At 46.4% G+C, this 22356-nt stretch overlaps 1 protein-coding gene and 1 pseudogene across 2 annotated transcripts in view; both read left to right on the forward strand.

The window, feature by feature from the left end:
• Nsd3 (nuclear receptor binding SET domain protein 3) overlaps positions 1-22356 on the forward strand; it is a 119084-nt gene that overhangs the window by 88929 nt on the left and 7799 nt on the right. Inside the window, exons 16-24 of one of the 2 annotated variants that reach the window (XM_059244254.1) lie at positions 2245-2401; positions 5615-5817; positions 6423-6535; positions 7314-7583; positions 12153-12236; positions 14242-14383; positions 15915-16021; positions 18246-18447; positions 19052-19494. In XM_059244254.1, the coding sequence (XP_059100237.1) occupies positions 2245-2401; positions 5615-5817; positions 6423-6535; positions 7314-7583; positions 12153-12236; positions 14242-14383; positions 15915-16021; positions 18246-18447; positions 19052-19293 (1520 nt within the window). In that variant the 3' untranslated portion in view covers positions 19294-19494. Of the gene's footprint in view, positions 1-2244; positions 2402-5614; positions 5818-6422; positions 6536-7313; positions 7584-12152; positions 12237-14241; positions 14384-15914; positions 16022-18245; positions 18448-19051; positions 19495-22356 lie in introns of those variants that run through there. The other variant, XM_059244252.1, reaches the window with a different exon arrangement.
• Positions 16818-18073, forward strand: LOC131894666 (putative ribosomal protein uL10-like; annotated as a pseudogene).

Genomic DNA, 22356 nt, shown 5'->3' on the forward strand with positions numbered 1-22356 from the left:
TTGCTATTCATGCTGCCGAGTTGATGTATCCTTGCTCCTTTGTTGGCCCAAGTGGCAACTAATAACTGGAAGACTGATATCTGAGCGAGGTGATTGGAGCCCACTAGGGGTATCGGAGAGAGGACTGGCCTGTGGCCGGTTGTTCACTGTCTGCTGAGGTCAGACTGCATCATCGCCTTACTGGTGATGCTTGTGCTTCTGAAGGAGGTGGGCGGGACCTGCGGTCCTCCTCAGCCAAGTGGAATTAGCCTGTCAGTGCGTTTGTAAAATGAGATTAACTCAGTTGTTTGGTTTCCAGCATTCAGGATTAACCTTGACATAACTGAAGTGGTTTCGAGCCCTCTGCTTAGTCTGAGTGACAGACTTCCTCTCTTGTATGTGGGAAGCAGGTTTTTGTTGCCCCCGTGGTTTTGTTTTTATGCATAGCATCAAGGTAGACCATTCATATTTTCCTTTTTTCTATATTCTTACGTACTTTGAACATCTCTATCCTGGTAATTTTCACTGATTCTGGCTCTGTATTTCCTCTGAAATAAGGCTGAAACTTAGGACCATTTACATTGACAGTAAACATGGCCAGCCCAACTTCCACGGTGCTGCTAATCATCACATATCCCCCTCTAAGGCTGTCTGCAAGGCAGGTCTCCTTCCTGATTGTCCCTTCCACAGACTTAAAACATCCAAGCAGCTAATCTCAAGGCTGGAAAACTGAGCCAATTAATCCCCATTGACACCTGCAGTCAGAAGGGGAAGCGCCTGGGACTGAAGTCCAAGATGGCAGAGGAAATACAGTGCTTGTCCATCGCTGGTTGTATGTAGGTTCTCTCTTTGTTTTCATGTAACAGTCAGAGGTCTGAAAGTGCAGGAAGGCAAGATTTCTAAACTGTAAAAGGCAGGAGCAGGTAATCTGATCAAGTTATATGGAAGGCTCTGGGTCTTGTCTGTGAGACTCTCAATCTCTGCCAACTTGTAGGTTGTAGAACTGACTTGTCAGTGGAACGTCCCTCGTTGTCTTCAGTGGTCCACCTTTCCTGTTACTTGTTGATATTCATGCTAGAAACACCTCATCATCTCCACCCCCCCTCCCGTTTTTATTGGTTTGCATTAAAAGGATTATTCTGTTTGTCACACCTGTTTTGGTGTTAGCCAGGGAACATTTTAGTCTAAAAAGAGAGAACTTAGTAGGAACCTGAAAAGAGGGTTTGCATGTAGTACTTCATTTTGCTCTGAGAATTACCTAGTTTTGTGCTATAAAGCAGTGGTTCTCAAACTTAAGTCAGAAAAATAGATATACAAAGAAAACTTTTGAGTATTTTGGGAAAATTAAGAGAATTACACATTTATACAATATAGTTACATGAGATTTATTTGGCTATGACTTCAACCCATTCAACATGATGATACTATAAAATGCATTGCTTTTGGTTCAGAGTTATGCATATCTTTGGTCAGTAGAAATAGGAGAGCAGGCATGGTGGTGCATGCCTGCAGTCCCTGCACTTGGGAGACAGGCAGGCAGGAGGACCCCAGTGGGAAGTGTGAACTACACAGTGAGACGATCTCCCAATAAAGGGGAGGAAATTGCTAATATTGAAGTGCAAGTTGATTTTGGGTTGGTATGATTTTGAAAATATGGGTCATAATTAGGAGAAAGGGAATCCTTGGTGATGGAATGGTTACAGATCACTGCTGTATAGCCTGTTTGTCTGTCTGCCTCACTGAAAAGGTAACGGTGCTATGACTACTGTTTTCAGAATCTGTGTTCTACTTTGGTATTTGAAGAAGAAAAGAAGTACTGGTCAACTTATTGTTTTCATTCTTGGCTGATTTTATTATAAAGGGATTTAGTGCATTCTGACAGTGGGTTAAAGTACAAGCATGGTTATTGCTTTCTTTCTTCACTCAGAAGAGCAAAAGAAAGCTGTTTGTTTGAAACCCTACTTTCAAATCTCCCTGGGTTAAAGAGTTTCTGTCTCTTTTGTGATGTGTTAGCTAGCTGACACCTGACTCCCCAGTTGCTTGTGTTCTAAGGGGCACTGAGTGGTTTGGTCCTACTCAGAGCTCCGAGTTTCTAGCTCCTGGAGTCTTAAAAACGGGCTATTTCATGTGTTTCCTGTTTTAGACCATCACTCTGGATATGACTCAACCATCCCTTTGTTTTTCCCACTTGAATAAAATCTAATGTTGTAAAGGATGACTTTCTCCTTCCTTTCTCAGTCCCTAAGACTGTGTGTCTGTTTCCAGGTGGAAAATTGCTCTGCTGTGAGACATGCCCGGCTTCCTTCCACCCGGAGTGCCTGAACATAGACATGCCAGAAGGCTGCTGGAACTGCAATGACTGTAAAGCTGGCAAGAAACTGCATTACAAGCAGATTGTTTGGGTCAAACTGGGAAATTACAGGCAAGTTTTCCAAGGACAAGTGGGAAGTAACACTGTTCCGAGCGGGTTGGTAATCTGTATTAGTGCTGTTAGCATGTGGGCAGAGAGACAGACTCGGCTCCCTCCACAGAGGGGTGAAAGAAAATGGGGTTTGGTGTATTTTTAGGGGTTGGAGGAGTTCTGCTGCTCTTTATGGTTCTTTGTTTTTGTTTGTTTGCCTTTTTCTTTAAGAGTCGGTTTTTTACTTTGTTGTTAGGTTCTGAGAATTATTTTATACTAATGAATTATGTACTACTAAATTTTGGAATGAAAGGATTTACATAAAGAGTAGAGACTGTTTTCTTTGTATATTAGTTTTATATTTATTTTTAAATTCTTTTTCTAACCATTATTTATTGAATTTATGTGTATGGATGGTTGATTGGCTGTATGTCTACATATTGTGTACGTGCTTGCCTATGCAGGCCACAGAGGGTGTCAGATCCCCTGAGACTGAGTTACAGACAGTTGTGAACTGCCCTGTGAGTGCAGAAATTGAACACAGGTCTTCTGGAAGAGCCGAAAGTGCTCTTAATCACTGAGCCATCTTGCCAGTCCCATAATTTCTAGTTTCTAATAAGATCAAGAGTTTCTAACCTTGTCAAGATAGATCCATTTGATTCTTTTTTTCAAGATAGGGTTTCTCGCCGGGCGGTGGTGGCACACACCTTTAATCCCAGCACTCGGGAGGCAGAGCCAGGCAGATCTCTGTGTGTTCGAAGCCAGCCTGGTCTACAAAGTGAGTTCCAGGAAAGGCGCAAAACTACACAGAGAAACCCTGTCTCGAAAAACCAAAAAAAAAAGGACAGGGTTTCTCTGTGTAATAGCTCTGACTGTCCTGGAACTTGCTCTGTAGACCAGGCTGGCATCTTACTCACAGAGATCTGCCTGCCTCTGCCTCCTGAATTCTGGGATCAAAGGTGTGCACCACACCACCCAGCTAGGTTAGTTGAATTCTAAACCAGGCCCATTGTGTTCAAGTAGCCCTAAGCTATGTATAAAGAGCGCTTTTTAAAAAAAAACATATAATCTAAAGAGTGGAATTATTCCAATAAGAGCCATTTGTAATTACTTATTAAATGGGGGCATGCCTCTGTCACACAGTACAATTATAGAGGTAAAAACAGCTTTCAGGAATCGGGTCTTCTTCTACCGTATGGTCCCAAGACATACTCAGGAGGTCAGTTTGTCTACCTGCTGAGCCACCTCGACAACCCAAGCCGTAGTTCTGAGCGGGACAAGAACAGGGGCTGCAGAGACAGTCAAGAGCACGTGCTGCTCTTCAGAAAACCCCAGTTCAGTTCCCAGCACACGTCAGGTGCGCACAGCCTCCTGTAACCCCGGCTCCAGGGGTTCAGATATTCTCTTCTGGTCTCAGACATGTGTGTGCACATAAAAATAAAAACATAAGCCAGGCAGTGATGGAGCACGCCTTCAATCCCAGCACTGGGGAGGCAGAGGCAGGCAGATCTCTGAGTTCGAGGCCAGCCTGGTCTGCATAGCAAGTTCCAGGACAGCCAAAGCTACACAGAGAAACCCTGTCTCAAACAACAACAACAAAAAAGTTTTAAATTATGTGTGTGATTAACATTATTTAAAAACATTCTCCTTTAAGGTTTTAATTTTAATTTTTTTATTATTTTATTTGTATGGGTGTTTTCTCTACATGTATACCTGTGTTCTGGGTACCCAGGGAAGCCTCCAAAGACACCTGGCAAAACATCCATGCACATAAAAGTAAATCTTAGAAGAAAACTATTCCGTGTGTGTGAATGGGAGCGTGTGCAGCACATGTGGCAGCCGCAGTGGGCATGGGCAGGTCAGAGGACAACCTGCAGGAGTCAGTCTCCTTCCCCCATGTGGGTCCCAGGATTAGATCGAGGTGGCCAGGCCTGGTGGCCTGGTGGTGTCTTCACTCCTGAACCATCGTGTGTGTGTGTGTGTGTGTGTGTGTGTGTGTGTGTGTGTGTGTGTGTGTGTGTTTAAGGGTGGATCTGGATATGATGTAGCTCTTTTTTTTTTTTTCCAGTTTGGTTTTATGGGGACAGATTCTCTGTATATGTTAGCCTTTAACTCATAATGCTTGTATCTCAGCTTTCAAAGTACTGAGATTACATGTGTGGCCCACCCTGCCCTGCCCTGTAATGTGTTCTTAATATTTGGAGAAACGTATATCTAACGTTAATAGTCTTCATGACAATATCGTAAGGGGGGATATTTTCTCTACCCCCACCCTGTGCTTATTAAGACAGATTGATTCTGAAATACCAACTGGCATAAAACCTGGTACATCAGATCATGGGGTGTTTTTCCCTGCTTGGTTAGAATCAGGAAATGCTGATTTGCATGTCATGCTCACTCTTTACTATGGCAGTGGTTTATTCTCAGGAGTTTTCTTTTGACTGCTAGAAACAATCCTTCATTCCTTGAAAGATAATCTTCTCTACCTGGGAAAATCTTAAGTCAGGTTTGGGAAAGTGAATTCTCTACAGTTAAAATGGGCTACAATTGTATTAGTTAACGTACCAGTTCCAGAGCTGGAAAATGAGTCCATTGTCCTTTTCTTGTTAGATGTTACAACTGATGTTTGTGATATATATTTTTCAAGTTTTAAATGTTAATCTTTTAAGGAAAGAAACCAAATAAGGCATCTAAGGCCTACTTTGTTTAGCCTGTGTGCACTATTTTGTTAATTCATTAATAGTTTTGTGTGTGGTGTTTTTTTGGGGGGTTCTTTGATGTTTTGCCTGCATATCTGTCTGTATGAGGGCATTGGATCCCCCAAAACAGGAGTACAGACAGTTGTGAACTGCCGTGTGGATACTGGGAATTGAACCCAGATCCTCTGGAAGAGCAGCCAGTGCTCTCAACCACTGAGCCATCTTTCCAGCCTGTTTTTTGGGGTTCTTGGAAACAGGGTCTCCAGGTAGTGGCAGCGCATGCTTTTAATCCCAGCACTCAGGAGATAAAGACAGGCAGACCTCTGTGAGGCCAGCTGGGTTTACAAAGCGAGTTCCAGGACAGCCAGAGCTACACAGAGAAACCCTGTCTAGAAAAACAACAACAACACAAAGTAGTGTGTGTGTGTGTGTGTGTGTGTGTGTGTTTAGAGTCTGAATCTGAATGAATCTTGAACTATGAACCGTTCTCTCTTCCCCTGTGAGTTTTTTTTTTCTTTCTCACTCTTATCTTCAGATGGTGGCCTGCAGAGATCTGCAGCCCCAGGTCTGTGCCTCTGAACATCCAGGGCCTGAGGCACGACTTGGGGGACTTCCCTGTGTTCTTCTTTGGGTCTCATGACTACTACTGGGTACACCAAGGCAGAGTGTTCCCTTATGTGGAAGGAGACAAAAGCTTTGCTGAGGGACAGACCAGCATTAACAAGACCTTCAAAAAAGGTAAGTTGACCCGTGCTTAGAGTGACTCAGAACTACCACTCCAGTGCGTGTTTCTTAGAGTCCCCCTATTTGCACATGAAGTTTCTTCCGTTGCTTGAGAATCTTCTCCAGGCATTATGATTTTGTACCCATAAACTTCTCGTGACATCAGACTCGGGTTTGAGATGCATAAGCACATGAACACTATGCTGTGTTTGAAGTGTCTTTTAACCAGGTGAAGCTCCTTTGCCACGAAGGGGTAGAAAAGGCTTCCCAGGAAGAGCTTGGGGCCTGCACAACAGGCTTGAAAGTCTACCTTTCTGAGTAAGGGTAGACGTCATTTAAATCCAGGACAGGGTACTCAGGTACTTGAGTAGAGTCCCTTAGAGGCCTTTGTGGTTGATGTCGGACCTCTGCTCTGAGGATGCACCAGGATAGTGTTTGATGGCTTGTATCCTAACTTCTTCTTAACTCTATAATGGTGGTGACTGGTGATTTCCAGGATATCTAAAAAGTAAGCCCCGGGCACGACGGGGAGGGAGCATCTCTGAGGTGGTGGAATTTAGCTTCTCACGCTCTGGTGTGTGCTTGCATTTCGATAATGGCCTGCCTGCTCTTCCCATCAGCACTGGAGGAAGCTGCAAAGCGCTTCCAGGAGTTGAAAGCACAGCGGGAGAGTAAGGAGGCTCTGGAGATAGAGAAAACCTCAAGAAAGCCACCGCCCTACAAGCACATCAAGGTGAGCACACGCTCCGGTGGTCAAAGGCCCTGTGACCTGCACACATGTTCCCTGACGGCCAGCGTCTCCTTGTTAGGCTAGTAGTTCCTGTGGCTGCATCAGTGGGATCTCCCCGTGGTGCTGAGGGTGGGATCTCCCCGTGGTGCTGAGGGTGGGATCTCCCCGTGGTGCTGAGGGTGGGATCTCCCCGTGGTGCTGAGGGTGGGATCTCCCCGTGGTGCTGAGGGTGGGATCTCCCCGTGGTGCTGAGGGTGGGATCTCCCCGTGGTGCTGAGGGTGGGATCTCCCCGTGGTGCTGAGGGTGGGATCTCCCCGTGGTGCTGAGGGTGGGATCTCCCTGTGATGCTGAGGGTGGGATCTCCCTGTGGTGCTGAGGGTGGAATCTACTCGTGGTGCTGAGGAGTGGGTCTTTGGCAAGCTATTCCATACCCAGGAGCCATGGCTTATATGAAATTCTGTTCTGTTTCTACCAGATTATCCTGCAACCAAATGAGGATGTAGATCTTTAGCCCTTCTTTTCCAGAGATTCACAGATAGCTTATTTTCTCTTAACTTCGGGTATTAAATTTCTGTCAGTCTGTGGCAAGCAATGTAAACAAATGAGAATTAACATCAAATTGAACACTTTTGTGTAGTAAATAGACATAGTTCTTACTCCTAGTTTATTCAGGAGAAGTTAAGCTAAAGAGCTCCTCAGGGTCCTGTCACGATGCTTTGGTGTTGTAGTTGCTCTCAGATCCTCACCTTGTCCCCTCTCACTCTCGGTCCTGTCTCCTAGGCTAACAAAGTGATAGGGAAGGTACCAGTCCAGGTGGCTGACCTGTCGGAGATCCCCCGCTGTAACTGCAAGCCCGCTGATGAAAACCCTTGTGGCTTGGAGTCGGAGTGTCTGAACAGAATGTCACAGTACGAGTGTCACCCGCAGGTGTGCCCTGCTGGGGACCGCTGTCAGAACCAATGCTTCACAAAGAGGCTCTACCCCGATGCAGAGATCATCAAAACGGAGCGGAGAGGCTGGGGCCTCAGAACCAAAAGAAGCATTAAGAAGGTAATCTGGTGGAGGCACAGCTCAGTAGGATGGGCCAGCGCCTCTGTCTTTTAGGATGCTTCCATAGGTCCTGCCTCTGGGACGGGAAGCACAGCTATTTATGACAGGAACTGAGGGTTCTCACAGAGTTTGGACTTGCTGAGCAAAGAAAGAGTGGGAAAAGGATAATAAAGTGTACGTAAACTGTGAGTATTGTTTGATGAGCTTAAATAGAAAGGCATTGGTGTTTTTGTACTTGAATTTTTTTTTAATTACTAGGTGAAATGATTCAAACATACTTTCTTCTTGTTGCTTTTCATGGTGGATGGACATGCCAGAGAAGTGAGATAATAAATTATGTTGATTATACACTGGGGCAGAGACTAGCAAACCCAGAACTTCACTCCAGCCTCCTAACATTAACCATAAGTGTGACCGAGTCACCATGTCACTAACGTAGACTGTAATAATAATAGTCCATTGTCCTAGTCCGCACAACCAGAGCTTGTTAGAGGCCTCAGGTTATGTTCGAGAGCAGTAGAAGGAGCTGAGGGCTTTAACATACGTAACTTATTTTTATTTTCACACCATGAAACAATTTTTTTTTATCACAGTATTGGAAAAATATCTTAAAGCCAAATAGCTTACAAGAAAAACAAAAATCTCCAATAAAGCCTACTGTTGAAATGGTGGGTCTCAGGTGTTAGAATGCCTGATACATGGACAACATGCAGACAGAACACACAGAAGAGTAAATGTGGTGCATGTTTTATTATCACAGTTGATATGCGTCAGGGGTCCAGGCAGTGCTCAGCTGGGTTCACTTAGGATTGCAAGCCATCAACCAAACTTGGATCCGCAGCTCACCCGGGGAGGGACTCACTTCCCAGCTTCCTTGAGGCTATAGAACTCATCCATTCTTTGTCACTGTGGACTGAGTGCTTTTGCTCTGAGATCACCCCTCCTGCTGTCGGCCGAGAACAAGTTAACCTTCAATGGCTGCCTAGTTCCTTGCTACCTGAGGCATGAGAGTTTCCACTTAGCGTGACGATCGCTGACATCTTAGACAACACGGTCTCGTTAGCGCATGCATGTTGTCACCACAGCCACATCCTTGGGGGAGGGATCATGATGGACGGCATGGATCGCAAGTGGGATCTGGGGCGACCTTGGCAATCTGCCACATTTGGAATTTAAGAGAATAACTTTAGCTGGAATGTGAAGGGTTAATGAGGGAGGAGAAAGAGTGATGAGGAGCCAAGGGCGCAGTCCTGGGCACAAGGCTGTAGGTCTGCATTACTGATACCTACTCTCAGCTGTCCTGTGAGAACTGAGGAGAATCTGTTTGTGGAGTGCAAAAGTGTTAAGACGGTAAGCACACACATACTTGTTTCTCAAGACGCCTCTTCTCCTCTGAGTTTGAAATGCTGTGAGTCCCACAGATGATGTGTTGCTCTACACGGAGTCAGCATGGCTTTGGAGACGAAAAGGTCAGCAGTTAGATAAACACAGAGGTTCACTCCCTTGTAGCCACTTGGAGTTTACCAGTTCAAAGCGCAGCAGCAGTAGCAAGTTCTTCAGGATGTAAAAGCCCTGCATCTCTGCATGGGGTGTGTGTGTGTGTGTGTGTGTGTGTGTGTGTGTGTGTGTGTGTGTGAGCAGAACAGGCACTTTGAGCAGTAGTTTGGTGGCAGATTTCTCTAAACATGCTGTATAATACGTACATTTACTGTATTATACAACAAATCTCCCCTCTGGCTATTTAAGCCAGAAGAATGAAAATCTGTAATCACATGGAAACTCTTCCCAAATGTGCAGAGCAACTGTATTTTTATAATAGCAAAAGTCTGGAAAGATGGGCCAGTCTTCTCCAGTGAGTAAATGGTTAAAGAAATGGTGTTACAGCCACGCTGAAGGGTCCTACCAAGGCGTTAAAGACAACCGGAACAGAACTTGGGAGATCTCCGGAGAATTAGCTTGAATTATTAGGATTTTTTATTTTTTGCTAGTCCCATGGCTCTAGAGATGGTTTAGTGGTTAGGAGCACTTGCTGCTCTTATAAAGGACCCAGGTTTGAATCCCAGCACTCACACAGAACTATCTGAGCTCCAGTTCCTGGGCATGTGATACCTTCTTACAGCCTCTTCAGATACTGCACAGACATAGTGAACTCACATGGTGAACGTGCATGCACACACACTCACACACTCACACACCTCTTCAGGCAAAACATTCATATACATGAAATAAAAAAATCTTTGTTTTATGTGTGAGTGTTTTGCATGTGTTTGTGTTGTGTGTCTTCTTGGTGCCTGCAGAGGTCAAAAGAGGGCATCAGATCTCCTGGAATAAAAACACGTCTTTAGGAGCTGGAGAGATGGCTTGGCGGTTGAGAGCACTGACTGATCTTCCAGAGGACCATGGTTGGATTCCCAGCAGCTCACAACCGTCTGTAACTCCAGACCCAGGGCATCTGCTGCCTCTTCTGGCCTCAGAGGGCACCAGGCATGCAAGCGGAGCACAGACATGCATGCAAGGAAAACATCCACGTACTTCAATAATTTTAGAAAACAGTCTCAAAAGATCACACATTATATAAATTCATATAGAACACCCTTGAGTGACAGAATGATCCCGATGGACTAGTGTTTGACAAGAGCTAGGAAACCAGGGTGCTGGAGTCATGAGGGTGGGTGTGGCCGTTGAAGAAAACCCAAGGCATCCTGGGGTGCAGGGACAGTCTCGACCGTGATTGTGTGGTGGCAGGATTCCAGGGCTGAATGGGGTGTGTGCACCAACACCAGTGTTCTAGTTTAGTGCTGTGTTTTAGTTCTGTAAGATGTTACATTGGGGGAAGCTGAGTGAATGGTACAGAGTTGGTAGTTTTTCAGCTCTCTGTAAATATACTTATTCAAAATAGAAGGTTTAAAGAGCAAACGCATATCCTCTCTGCTTCAGATTCGGACTTCTGTTTCTCCCCCAATGGCCACCACCTCCTCAGCTACAAACTCTTAAAACTTTGTGATTATAGTGATGGTAATGGCCTCAAAGTTGGGGGTAGCTTTATTCCAAGATCTAGTGACGTACCACAGGTACCACTTGGGACTATAGAATAAATAACACTCTCAGCAAGAAAAGACAAGCACGTCGGTACCTTTTGAAGCACTTGTACAGGAACAGTGCCACCCCAATGCCCATGAATAAATAAAAACCATTTATTTCCAGGGTTGAAGTAGTATTTTCAGGTTTTTGTTTTGTTTTGTTTTTTGCTTTGTTTTCGTGTAGGTGTAAAAACAGGTGTGCTCATGCATGTAAATGTCCGATGACAGCCCGGGTGTTGTTTCTAAGGTGCTTTCATGCCTTTAACATGTCTTACAACTTGGGGAGGAAAAGGCTAATTTTAGCTTACAGTTTGTAGCCCATCATGAAAGGAGGTCAGGGCAGAACTCAAGGTAGGAACCGAACAGAGGCCATGAAGGAACCCTGCTCACAGCTGCTTCTGCTGCTCCCCAGGGCTCAGCTAGCTTGCGTTCCTTTTTTTTTTTTTTTTTAAAAAAAAGCTCTGGTTGTCCTGAAACTCACTATGTAGACTTAGGCTGCCTCTGCCTCCCGAGTGCTGGTATTAATGGTGTGTGCCCCCACAGCCTGGCCAGCCTGCTTCCTGCCCAGGGGGGAACCACTCACAGCGAGCTGGACCCTCCCACTTGAATCATTAACCAGGAGGACACCCTACAGACTCACCACAGGCGATGCGGTGGAGGCGTTTCCTCATTTGGGGTTCCTCTTCCCAGATAACTCACGCTCTTGTCAGATTGACAGAAGGCCAGCAGGGTCACACCTGCTGTTTAGAGAGGTTTCTCATTGGCCTAGAACATCTCCAGATAGTGCAGCTGGCCCTAGCCATTCATCTGGTCCTCACCTTCACCGTCACCAGATGTCAGGCATCTGCCGTCATGGTGGCCTCTTAGTTATGGGGACCTGAGCTCGGGTCTTCACAGTTGTGAGGGGAGTACTTCACCAGCTAAGCCAACTCACAGCTCACGGCTCTGTTTTTTGTCTTTTACATTTTTAAAAAGCGTGTCTGAGATAAAAGGGACAGACACACACTTGCACACCGTAGTGCTGGGTAGGAGTCGGAACATCTCTGTCCATCATGGGGGTTCATAGCATCAAACTTAGGTTACACACTAAGCCACTTCTGACCCCCCAGCTTAGGGTTTTGGTGTTAAGGCAAGCTCTCACGTGCTGCAGGCCGGCCTAGAAATCAACATGTCCTGTCTGTACCTTCCAAGTGCTAGGATTATGGGCATGTGTCACCACACCAGTTTATGTGCTGTTGGGGATTGAACCCGTGGCCTTGTACAAGCTAGGCATGGGTTGTACTAGTTGTATTACATTCCCAGCCCCCAGCCCTCTTTTTTCTTTTTTGAGACAGACACACATACACTTGCACACTGTGGAAGCCCTGTAAGAGTACATGCTACTCTTTTCTCTTTTAGTTAATTTTCTTGGTTTGTACATGTGGTGTTAAGAATGCATTACAGTCCAGTGCACGGATTTTACAGTCACGTGTTGAATGCTTCTCTGCAGGGTGAATTTGTAAACGAATATGTTGGTGAATTAATTGATGAAGAAGAATGCAGACTCCGAATCAAGCGAGCGCACGAGAACAGTGTAACTAATTTTTATATGTTAACTGTTACCAAGGTAAAATTGCTTTTATTTTTTGGTGAGAAAAAGGGACATTTATGTTTTGTTCATAATTTTATATTGAACTCAGTTTCTCTAAATTTCATTTTCTCTAAGTATAATATGATTCTCGGTAGTCAGTGCTGTGATTATCTCAGGAGTACAGAAGGAGCCCTCCATAGTCGGAGTCTCGCGAGAGAGGGAAATGCTAACCAGAAATAAAGTGGTCTTGTCTAGGCTAGAGTTGTTGGGTCCTTGTCCTCCATCTGAGTCAGTGAGAGACCTGGTTTCTTTATCACTGTCGGAGGAATCAACTCTCTGATACTGAGTTATAAAATACCTTGAGATTTCTGATTAACCAAAATCTCAGAACTTTTCTGTGTATTTATTAAGCTTCGATAAAGGAAGTGCCAGGAGGGGTGGGGGCAGCAGCGGGTGGAGAAATGACTTACTCGGTGGTGGAGAGCATTTGTTGTTCTCACAGGACCTGGGTTCAGTTCCCGACACCCACATGCGGTCTGAAACGGCAGTTCCAGGGGTCTGGTGTTCTCTCCTATCTCCAGAGGCACCAGGAACACAGTGTGACACACACACGTACATGCAGGCAGCACACTCGAACAAAGAAACCGTGAGTGTTGTCACGGGAAAAAGGCAGTAGACTGCTAACTTAGATAAAAGTCCAGCCAGGCATTGTGGCACAAACCTGTACTCCAGCGTTGTGGGGGCTAAGGCATGAGGAGATTTAAGGTAGAGGCCAGCCTGGGCTACAATGAGATCCTTTCTAAAACAAACACACAAAAAGACGAAAAGGAAGAAAAAGGCAAAGACTGAATGCAAGCATTAGACTGATATGTATCTGCCCATGCATTGCAGCCATGATCTCTATTATAGTAGTCCTTACAGAAGGCAGGAAGCCCAGGCCGAGGTACAGTTCAGTCGCGGGTTTAGTATACCATCACACTTTAAGGACCAAGACTAGTACCCTGTGTTCTGGGATGTTTCTAAAAGATTCAGAATATCATTCGGGTTGAGGGCATGGCTCCGTGGTAAAGCATCTACTGAGCATATGTGAGGCTGTGGGTTTGAGCCTCATCACAAGTGAAAACGTCACAGAAAAACAACAAAAAACAGTAAAAGAGATCGCTAGGCATGATGGCGCACGCCTTTAATCCCAGCACTTGGGAGGCAGAGGCAGGCGGATCTCTGAGTTCAAGGACAGCCTGGTCTGCATAGTGAGCTCCGCAGCAGCCAGAGCTATGTTGTGAGACCCTGTCTCAAAAAAGAAAAAAAGGATTATTTGAAAGTATTTTAATTATACATAGTTATGTCATTATTTGAAAATGGTGTAGCTTTCATGTTTCATGAGCCTGATTTCAACTGCCAGTTTATACTGTAGTCTGCCTCTTTGAGCCTAGTCTCACTGACTCGGGTCAACCAGCGTGACATCCGAGGGCTTCAGGCCTAGAGCTTATCCACATTGTTAGGGCCCAACTGTCTAGTGTTTCCTGTGTGTTGAACTGCACTGTAAGTGAAAACAAAGTATAACTTCTGGACAGTGTACCCGCGTGAGAGCTGAGACGGGTGTGTCTCCTCATCCTCACTAGGGGAGTCCCGTTTCCCTTCTCCATCTGCATGGTGTAAACTGGTCTGTGCACGACAGTCTCCCTTCCGGCTTAGAGCGGACGGAAAAGCTGAGAACAAGCTAATTGAGTAGTTGGTTATCTGAATGTTATGGCTCTTATCAAAACTACCTGAACACATGGCCTGCTGACCTGTTTACTGGACCAGCTCCGTCATCACCATTCTGTGCAGATCTGAGGCCATCCAATAGGGCGGCTACATCGGGTGGCTGTGGTGTCTGCAGAGCGGCCAGTGACCACACTCCAGCTGTGTACATGATGCGGTCTTGTGTCCCCCTAACTGTGTGTTTCTGAATGGACTTGTGTTTAGTTTATGTCAAAAGCGTTCTCCCCCTTTATCCCTTCTGAAGGACCGAATCATTGATGCTGGCCCCAAAGGAAATTACTCTCGGTTCATGAACCACAGTTGCAATCCAAACTGTGAGACGCAGAAGTGGACAGTCAATGGAGAAGTTCGAGTAGGACTCTTTGCTCTTTGCGATATCCCTGCAGGTAAAGGGTGCTGTCCTAGGTCTGGGGGGTGTCTGTCTCGTTGGGGAGGACGTTATCCTTTAAGGCCTGAGTGTTGGTTTGGATAAGACAACATGCTCTTTTTGGAACTGGCTGTTATTTGCCAGTGCAGTAAAACTACATCTGAAGAGGAAACTCGCTGGCTTTGTGCAAAAGAGGACCTGTAGAGGGTGTGTGTGTGCGTGAGTGTGTTACTGCTTCCGGTGCAGATAGATGCGTGACTTTCCCAAAGACTGCGGCTGTATACTGTAACCCGATGGCCTGGTTCTGTGAACACACAAGTAACTAGCTGTGGCGGCTGGAGAGATGGCTCAGCGGTTGAGTGTGTAGACTTGTAGAGGACCCGAGTTCGATTCCCAGCATCTGCGTGGGTGGCTCACAGCCACTTGTACTCCAGCTACAGGGGGTCAGACATACCTCTAGCTTCCACAGGCATCTACCCACACTCACACATACGCATAATTAAAAATAGTGGAAGTAAGTCTTTTAAAAAGTAATTTGCAGTGTCAACATCAGCTGGTTTCCTTTCTTTCTTTGGTTTGCGGCTCTGACAGCCGTCTGTTTGGTAGACAGAGCCTCAGATGTCTCACGGCTTCCACTCTCCTCCTACTCAGCGTCTCAGCACAGCCCTTAGCTCCTCCTTAGTTTAGGGAGTTGGTAAGAGCAGTTCCGCAATGAGGACAAACTGAAGCTCTTTCTAGACTCTGGGCTGGTCACACCCGGCTGAAAGAGTGTGCAAGAACTTTAGTTTGGACCCCTGGAGCTTTCAAGTGTGTAGTGAACTTGGTTCATAGTGGAAGGCGTTCCAAACACTGTCGCGATGCCATCTCATGGTGTTCATGTAGAAACTAGAGGTTAGCCCGGGCGGTGGTGGCGCACGCCTTTGATCCCAGCACTCAGGAGGCAGAGGCAGGCGGGTCTCTGTGAGTTCGAGGCCAGCCTGGTCTGCAGAGCGAGTTCCAGGACAACAAGGACTACACAGAGAAACCCTGTCTCGAAAAACAGAACGAAACAAAACAGGAAACTAGAGTTTAGCTTTGAAAAGAGGGCTAGGCTAGAAGCCCTTGTTCTTGACCAGAGATCACATGGTCATTGTTTTTAGCCACTTTTGTAAAAGGGTGTGTCGTCTTTTTAGAATATCAGCTTTGCCATGCTTCTTGGTGGGCAGGGATTTTAACCCAATGTCCCCACTTTTCTATCCTTGTTTTTAGTGAGCTGGGACGTGGAAGGAGGAAGTCTTTAAAGTTGTACTATGTTTGGTGTGTATATACACGATGTGTGCGTATATCAGTGTTCATGAGGACGGGACAACTTGTAGGGTTAGGCTGTTCTGCCACCGTGGGGTCTGAGTCAAACTCATGTTGTCAGGCTCCCATGGTGAGCACTGTCACCCCCGAGCCGTCCTGCCAGGCTGGGACGATCTCGGTGTTAGAACCGTGTGGCGGCGTGACAGTGTCCGCAGAAGCTCTTCCTCCTGACGTCGCTGTGAATGATCATTTCTCCTGTGTTTCAGGGATGGAGTTAACGTTTAATTATAACCTGGACTGTCTGGGCAATGGCAGGACAGTGTGCCACTGTGGGGCAGACAACTGCAGCGGCTTTCTAGGAGTACGACCAAAGGTCAGTCGGGCAGGGCGCCCCAGCCAAGGGGGGCGGGGGGGAGGGGGGACGAGTGCTAAGGACCTGCTTGGCTTTTCAGGTCACTGTCATCGGCAGGGCTCCAGAACCCCTTCTCTCTGTTGGGGCTCTTTACTGCTCCTCTGTGGTGGAGCTGGTGGTGGTGGTTTTGACACAGATCTCATGGAGCCCAGGCTGGCCTAGAACTCTTGGCTTATTGAGGATGACCTTGAACTCCTGATTCTTCCGCCCTCACCTCCCAGATGTTGGGCTCACAGGCTTCTGCCACCATGGCCAGCTTGCTGTTCTCACTCTTTAATGAAGCTCGTTTTAGTAAGCTCTGATAGGTTCTGAAGTGCACTGAAACCCCCTGAATTATATACTTCTAAAGTGGTGAATGTTACCTGGGTGTGGTGACTCAAGCATATAATCCTAGCACTTGGGAGACAGAGGCAGGAGGATTGCTGTTAATTCCAGGCTAGCCTAAAAAGGGGAAACAAACAAACAAACAAACAAAAAAACCCTACATAAATACAAAGGTGTATGTTGTAGCATGTAAGTTAGGTCATTGGGGGAAAGGCAGGCTGTCTGAAGTCTGAACAGTAATAAAGTAAAGCAGCTTGCAGTTAAGACCACCCTTACGATTAAAAGAAAAGCAATAGCTCAGCAGTCGGGACTCTATTAACGTGGCCTTGTCTTTAAACACTACCCAGCAATCACTGACCAGTCATGCCCAGGGAAGCTGGCCAGCCTGGAAGTCCAGCTACTTTGTTAGGATCATCTCACTTCGGCTGGAGAGATGGCTCAGTAGTAAGAACACTTGCTCTTCTAGAGGACCCGGGTTCAGTTCCCAGCATCTGCATCAGGGAGCTCACAACCCTCTGTTAACTCCAGCTCCAGGGGATCTGGTGCCTCCGGCCTCTGTATACACCTGTACTCATGTGCACATACCCACATGCAGACACACATACCTACACATAATAAAGAACAAATCTCTGGAGATTATTGAACTTTTAGATGATTATCCAAAATGCTTCATGGTGGGAGCAGACAGTATAGGTTCCAAGCAGATGTCCCTCCGAGGGACAGCTATGGTGCTGATGGGCAAGAGCATCCTGAGGCAAAGCCATTGGGGGGGGGGTCTCTGGAAAACAAACGGTTGCCTTGTGTCTGGGGTGGGGTTGTGGGTTTTGTGTTCACCAAGGAGGATCTCACTGAGGTCAGGGACTTGCTGATGCCCATGCTGATGCCATAGCCCCATGGGAGGTCACTGTGCATCCCAGAACACTGGTTCTAGAAGACCACTTTCTTCTAAGCCTTAGATGTCACCACTGACATCTCCAGGGGCGATTTCACCACTGAAATTCTGAGTGATATGCAGCTGAAGACTGGGGACAGGGTGGGAGCCAGCGAAGCCACACTGCTGAACCTTGTGGGTAGCTTCCCCTTTTCCCTGCTGATCACCAGCAGGTGTTTGATCCTGGCAGACATCTAAAGTTCCGAACAGAAGTGCATGACATCACAGAGGAAACTCAGCCGGCGGTGTGGCCAGTGTTTGTGGATTGGGTGTCTAACTGTTGCCTTAGCACCATACGTACTGGGGACATACCGGTTCTGGCTTTGTCTGTGGGGACTGAGCGGACCTTCCCACTTGCTGACATGTCAAGGCCTTCCTGGCTGCTGCTCCTGCTCGTGCTGAAGCCCCGTTCAAGACTGAAGAGTCAGAGGAGGATATGGAGTTTGGTTTCTATACCCATTTCTCCAAAGCACCCACCAACTCAGCCAGCTTAATTTGAGAATCCTGGTGATAAAGGCCTACCTCCCTCTCCCCTCTCTTTAAAGCAGCCTGTTTTTAAAAATTAAGGAAATAGGGGCTGGAGAGATGGCTCAGTGGTTAAGAGCACTGGCTTCTCTTCCAGAGGACCCAGGTTCAATTCCCAGCACCCACATGGCGGCTCACAACTGTCTGTAACTCCAGTTCCAGGAGATAGGACACCCTCACACAGATAGGCATGCAGGAAAACACCAATGCACATAAAACAAAAAGAAATCAACCCCAAGGGAGGACTGCAGGCCTTGCTTTAGTGCACTGTTGTGAGATAGCCCCTTCTGGTTCGTAGGACATGTGCAGGGGTGCAGTTAAGGCCGTGTGGTGTGCACTTACACTCTCGTGTGTAAAGCTTCATCGTTATCTGATAGTGAAACTGTGGTCTGTCCTTCTTACCAGTCCGCCTGTGCATCCGCTGCTGACGAGAAGTCGAGAAATGCTAAGTTAAAGAAAAGACGGAAAGTGAAAACAGAACCAAAGCAGATACACGAGGACTACTGTTTCCAGTGTGGGGATGGGGGAGAGCTGGTCATGTGTGATAAAAAGGACTGTCCCAAAGCCTACCACCTCCTATGCCTTAACCTGACGCAGCCGCCGTACGGTAAGCTAGGCTTCAGACTCGGGATGCATCTGCTCTCTCTAGTGGACCTGTGAAATAAGAAACATTTAAGAGAAACAGATCACTCCAGTCAAAGTCTGTTCTGTGCACATTGGGTACACCTCATGTGGCAGCAAGGACAGGTTTCTTATTATGATCACCGTGGGCGGGTAGTTGGCACCTATGACACTGGGTTTGGGCCAGTGGCGCATATCTGTATGAAATAACACAACTAGATTTTGTTTGGCTGGAGTCTGAAGGTGGATTCAGTTGGAATTAGTCTCTAAGCAAAGAGGTAGGGTATGAGCCAGGTACAGTGAGGCATGTCTTTAATCCCAGCATTTGGGAGGCATAAGCAGGTGGATCTCTGGGGGTTCGAGGCCAGCCTGGACTTTATAGACAGACATTGTTTTGAAAAGAAAAGAAAAGGTCGGGCGTGGTGGCATATGCCTTTAACCCTGGCCGCAGGGAGCAGAGGTAGGCCAGGCCAGCCCGGCTACACAGTGAGACCCTGTCTCCAGGGGGGTGGGGGTGGGGTGGGGTGGGGGCTCTTGGGCTCTTTCTGGGTAAGGCTAACAGGTGGTTTCCCTCTCCCACCCTGCCTTAGGAAAGTGGGAGTGTCCATGGCATCAGTGTGACGAGTGTGACAACGCAGCCATCTCTTTCTGTGAATTCTGTCCACACTCATTTTGTAAAGATCATGGAAAGGGGGCTCTGGTACCCTCTGCACTAGAAGGTCGTCTCTGCTGCTCTGACCACAACCCCGAATCTCCTGTGTCACCAGAATATTGGAACAAGATCAGATGTAAACGGGAACCCCAAGATCCTGGAGAAGACGTGAAAGAGTGAGCAGTGGTTCTTTCCTGCCCTGCTGTTCAGAATGGAAGCGGACAACAGATGATGCATTTAAACCAGGGCGGTTGCTGAGACGGCCGTACAGGGAGACAGGAACCAGTTCACAGGCTGAGCAGGCGGTGTCGGGGCTCTAGTTTGTTCTGTTGCTTTGGGGAGAGTTTGGTGGACAGTGAAATTCCCTTGGTCTTTTCTTGCCTTTTATTGTGTGTGCTCCAGTGTCTTTGCCACTAGCGAAAGAGGTGTCCTCGTTTTTAAAGTGTGTGTGTGTGTGTGTGTGTGTGTGTGTGAGAGAGAGAGAGAGAGAGAGAGAGAGAGATTGAGAGAAATAGAGAGAGAGAGAGATCTGTTAATAAGATCATTGTCAAGCCTAAGATGCAACCCTTGGTTGTATAAAGCAAAATTAGCCATTCCTTTATTTATTTTCATTTTTAGGAATTGTGAGAGGTGTAGCTCAAACAATCTAACCTCCGTGTGTGTGTGTGTGTGTGTGTGTGTGTGTGTGTGTGTGTGTACATACCTTTATATACCTCTTTACTGAGCCATAGATAGGCTAACTTCTCTCTCCTTTTTCCCTGCCTTTTCTAGTCCCAGAGAAGGCTCTCGGCAAGTATTCAGTCTGGCCTCTTGGAAACAAATGCCTTGACAGCTTTACCTCTGTGGTCTTAGACTAGGTGGGCTTCATGGTGCAGTAACTCCACCTGGAAATGTGGATGGAGGGAAATGTCTAGAGGGAATGTGTGCACTCACTGGCTCTGAGTGTCATCCATCTAGTTTCCTGATACAGTGCATGTGTGGGGCTGTGAATGCGTGGGGAATGCTCACTGCTGTCATCCTGACGCACGGCAAGGAGCTAAAGACAGAGTAAGGCACAGACCGGAAGTTGGATCAGATCCGCACCATTTTCTGAGCACTTCGTGTAGACTCCAGTCTTACTGGAATTTAAGAGCATTTGATTGTCTGTCTTTCGCTCTGCCAATCAATGGCCAACTGATCACTCAACCGTGTTTCCTAGTAGAGCTGTGTAATTGAATCTGAATTATATTTTAAGAGATTTTTTTTCAGTTGATTTCCTAACTTGGGGGTGGTGGAAATAGAGTCAATCCCCAAGTTATATGTGAACAGTTTCTTCTTAGTATTATGCAATGCTTCACATTATCCCCATTGAGTAAGGGGAGGAAGTTTTCCAGGGTCTGTAAGAGCCACAGAGAGCGCTTCCTCTTAGAGAGCACTTGAGAACACTCCCCAGAAAGTCAGTGTTCGCAAACATTATGTTCCGTTTGAATGGCAGACCGGAGCCCACCACGGTGTGTGCCCACAGAATTCCCTTGCATCTAGCACTTAGCGATAGAGCTACTCCAGTATTGCATGAAATCACGTGAGACACTGGAACACTGGACTGAGGAGAAGACTAGTGTTACTGTGAAACAAACATGAACTTTCTCAGTGACTTTTAACTGCTTACCAGCGGGCGGTACACAGTAGGGTTTATCCTCCTCAAGAACCTAGTATGTCATTAACGTGGGGCGGGAGATGCTCTACAACATCCTGGAGTTGTGTCCAGTGTGTTGGGTCCTTTTTTAATTTTTTACAAATCAATTCAGACCTCTTTCTCTGGAAGAAAGAGCAATTTTGTGCCTCCTTTTTTTAAAATATATATAAATGTGCAATTTATAGACAACAGACAGACACTACAGTTTCCCTCTCTAAGCTCCTAAACTGCCACTTAGCTGGATGTAGCATTTCTAGTAATCTGTGGTTAGACAGGCTCCGATGAGCAGGACAGGATGCTGCAGGCCCCCAGTGCAGTCGCTATGGCGGAAGCACAGCCCATGCAAACACTATACTTGGCTCGTTAGCAATTATGAAGTTTGATCTCCTTTCAAAAAGTAAAGTAGGATATCTGGGTTTTATCATACTGAAATATTATTTTATACAGACATGATAAACATTTTTTAAACTCACTGATAAGGGATTTCTTTTGATATTCCAAATGTAACTCTTATGAGAACAGTGTCCAATATGAAATTGCATCTTGTTTCCTTTTTGACTTTATGCTTTTTTAGTATCAGATAACTTTTATATAGTAAGCCCCAGAGTGCATCATGTATTTATAAATACCTTAGGCTGACCTATCTCTATTCAGCTTCTTTGGTGTGGCATATTTGTTTCTCTATCTATAAAAGAGCTTTGCAAAGACTTCTCAAATCTTTTCTTTTCTTTTTTTCTTTTTTTTTTTTTGATGACTAATAGGATTGTTCTGCTATTTCACAAGCCAAGGGATGGTTCACAATAGTTCGGCATGGCCCAGAAGCTTTCGGGGCTCCAAACTTGGCTTTGCTGTGCCGGTTCAGGGGCATCTTCCTGTGCCGTTTTGGCCTAGGTCTGTCTTAGAGTTGAGGGCGTCTAAGTATACATACACTGTGCTTGCCTGTCCTGCATCAGAGCATATTCCAGAAGGCACCAGGCTTACCCATGGTCTGAAGCTGGTATTCATTAGCTTTTAAATCAGATGTGGTATGCAGTATTTGTGGTTGGTGTATCCAGCCCGGAAATGAAAGCACTTGAAGCAGCATGGGCTAACGGTGGTATTTTTAACCTCATTCGGATTCCTAGGAAGACGAGCTTTCTGATTAGCAGTGTAAAGCTTTAGAAACTGGGTTGGTAAGAGCTAGCAATGATGTCATGAAGCTGTCCTGGGCCCTGTACTTTGGAGGCCACGCTGGGCTGCCAGAATAGCTAGCTGCCTGTGCCCGGCTGGGGCGGAAGGGGCGCTGCCCTCACTGCCCGTGCTGAAGCAGCTGTTCACGTCTTCAGTCTCATCGGTGGTGGAGATCTGAGTGGAGGAGTGAGTTTTATCTTCTCCTTTGCTCTGCAAGCCTTCCTCCATTTCCATTCTCAAAAATTATCTTCCCCAAGCTGTACAATAGACTGGGTTTGGGAACCATGGGAACTTGGAGATTTCTGTGTGTTGTATAACTAACATATACCGATGAGTTAGGGACATATTTGGAACTAAAAAGAGGATTGTGGAAGGGGACTGCAGCCAGCTGCTCCACT

Source organism: Peromyscus eremicus, chromosome 17, assembly GCF_949786415.1.
Source record: "Peromyscus eremicus chromosome 17, PerEre_H2_v1, whole genome shotgun sequence".
Taxonomy (NCBI): domain Eukaryota; kingdom Metazoa; phylum Chordata; class Mammalia; order Rodentia; family Cricetidae; genus Peromyscus; species Peromyscus eremicus.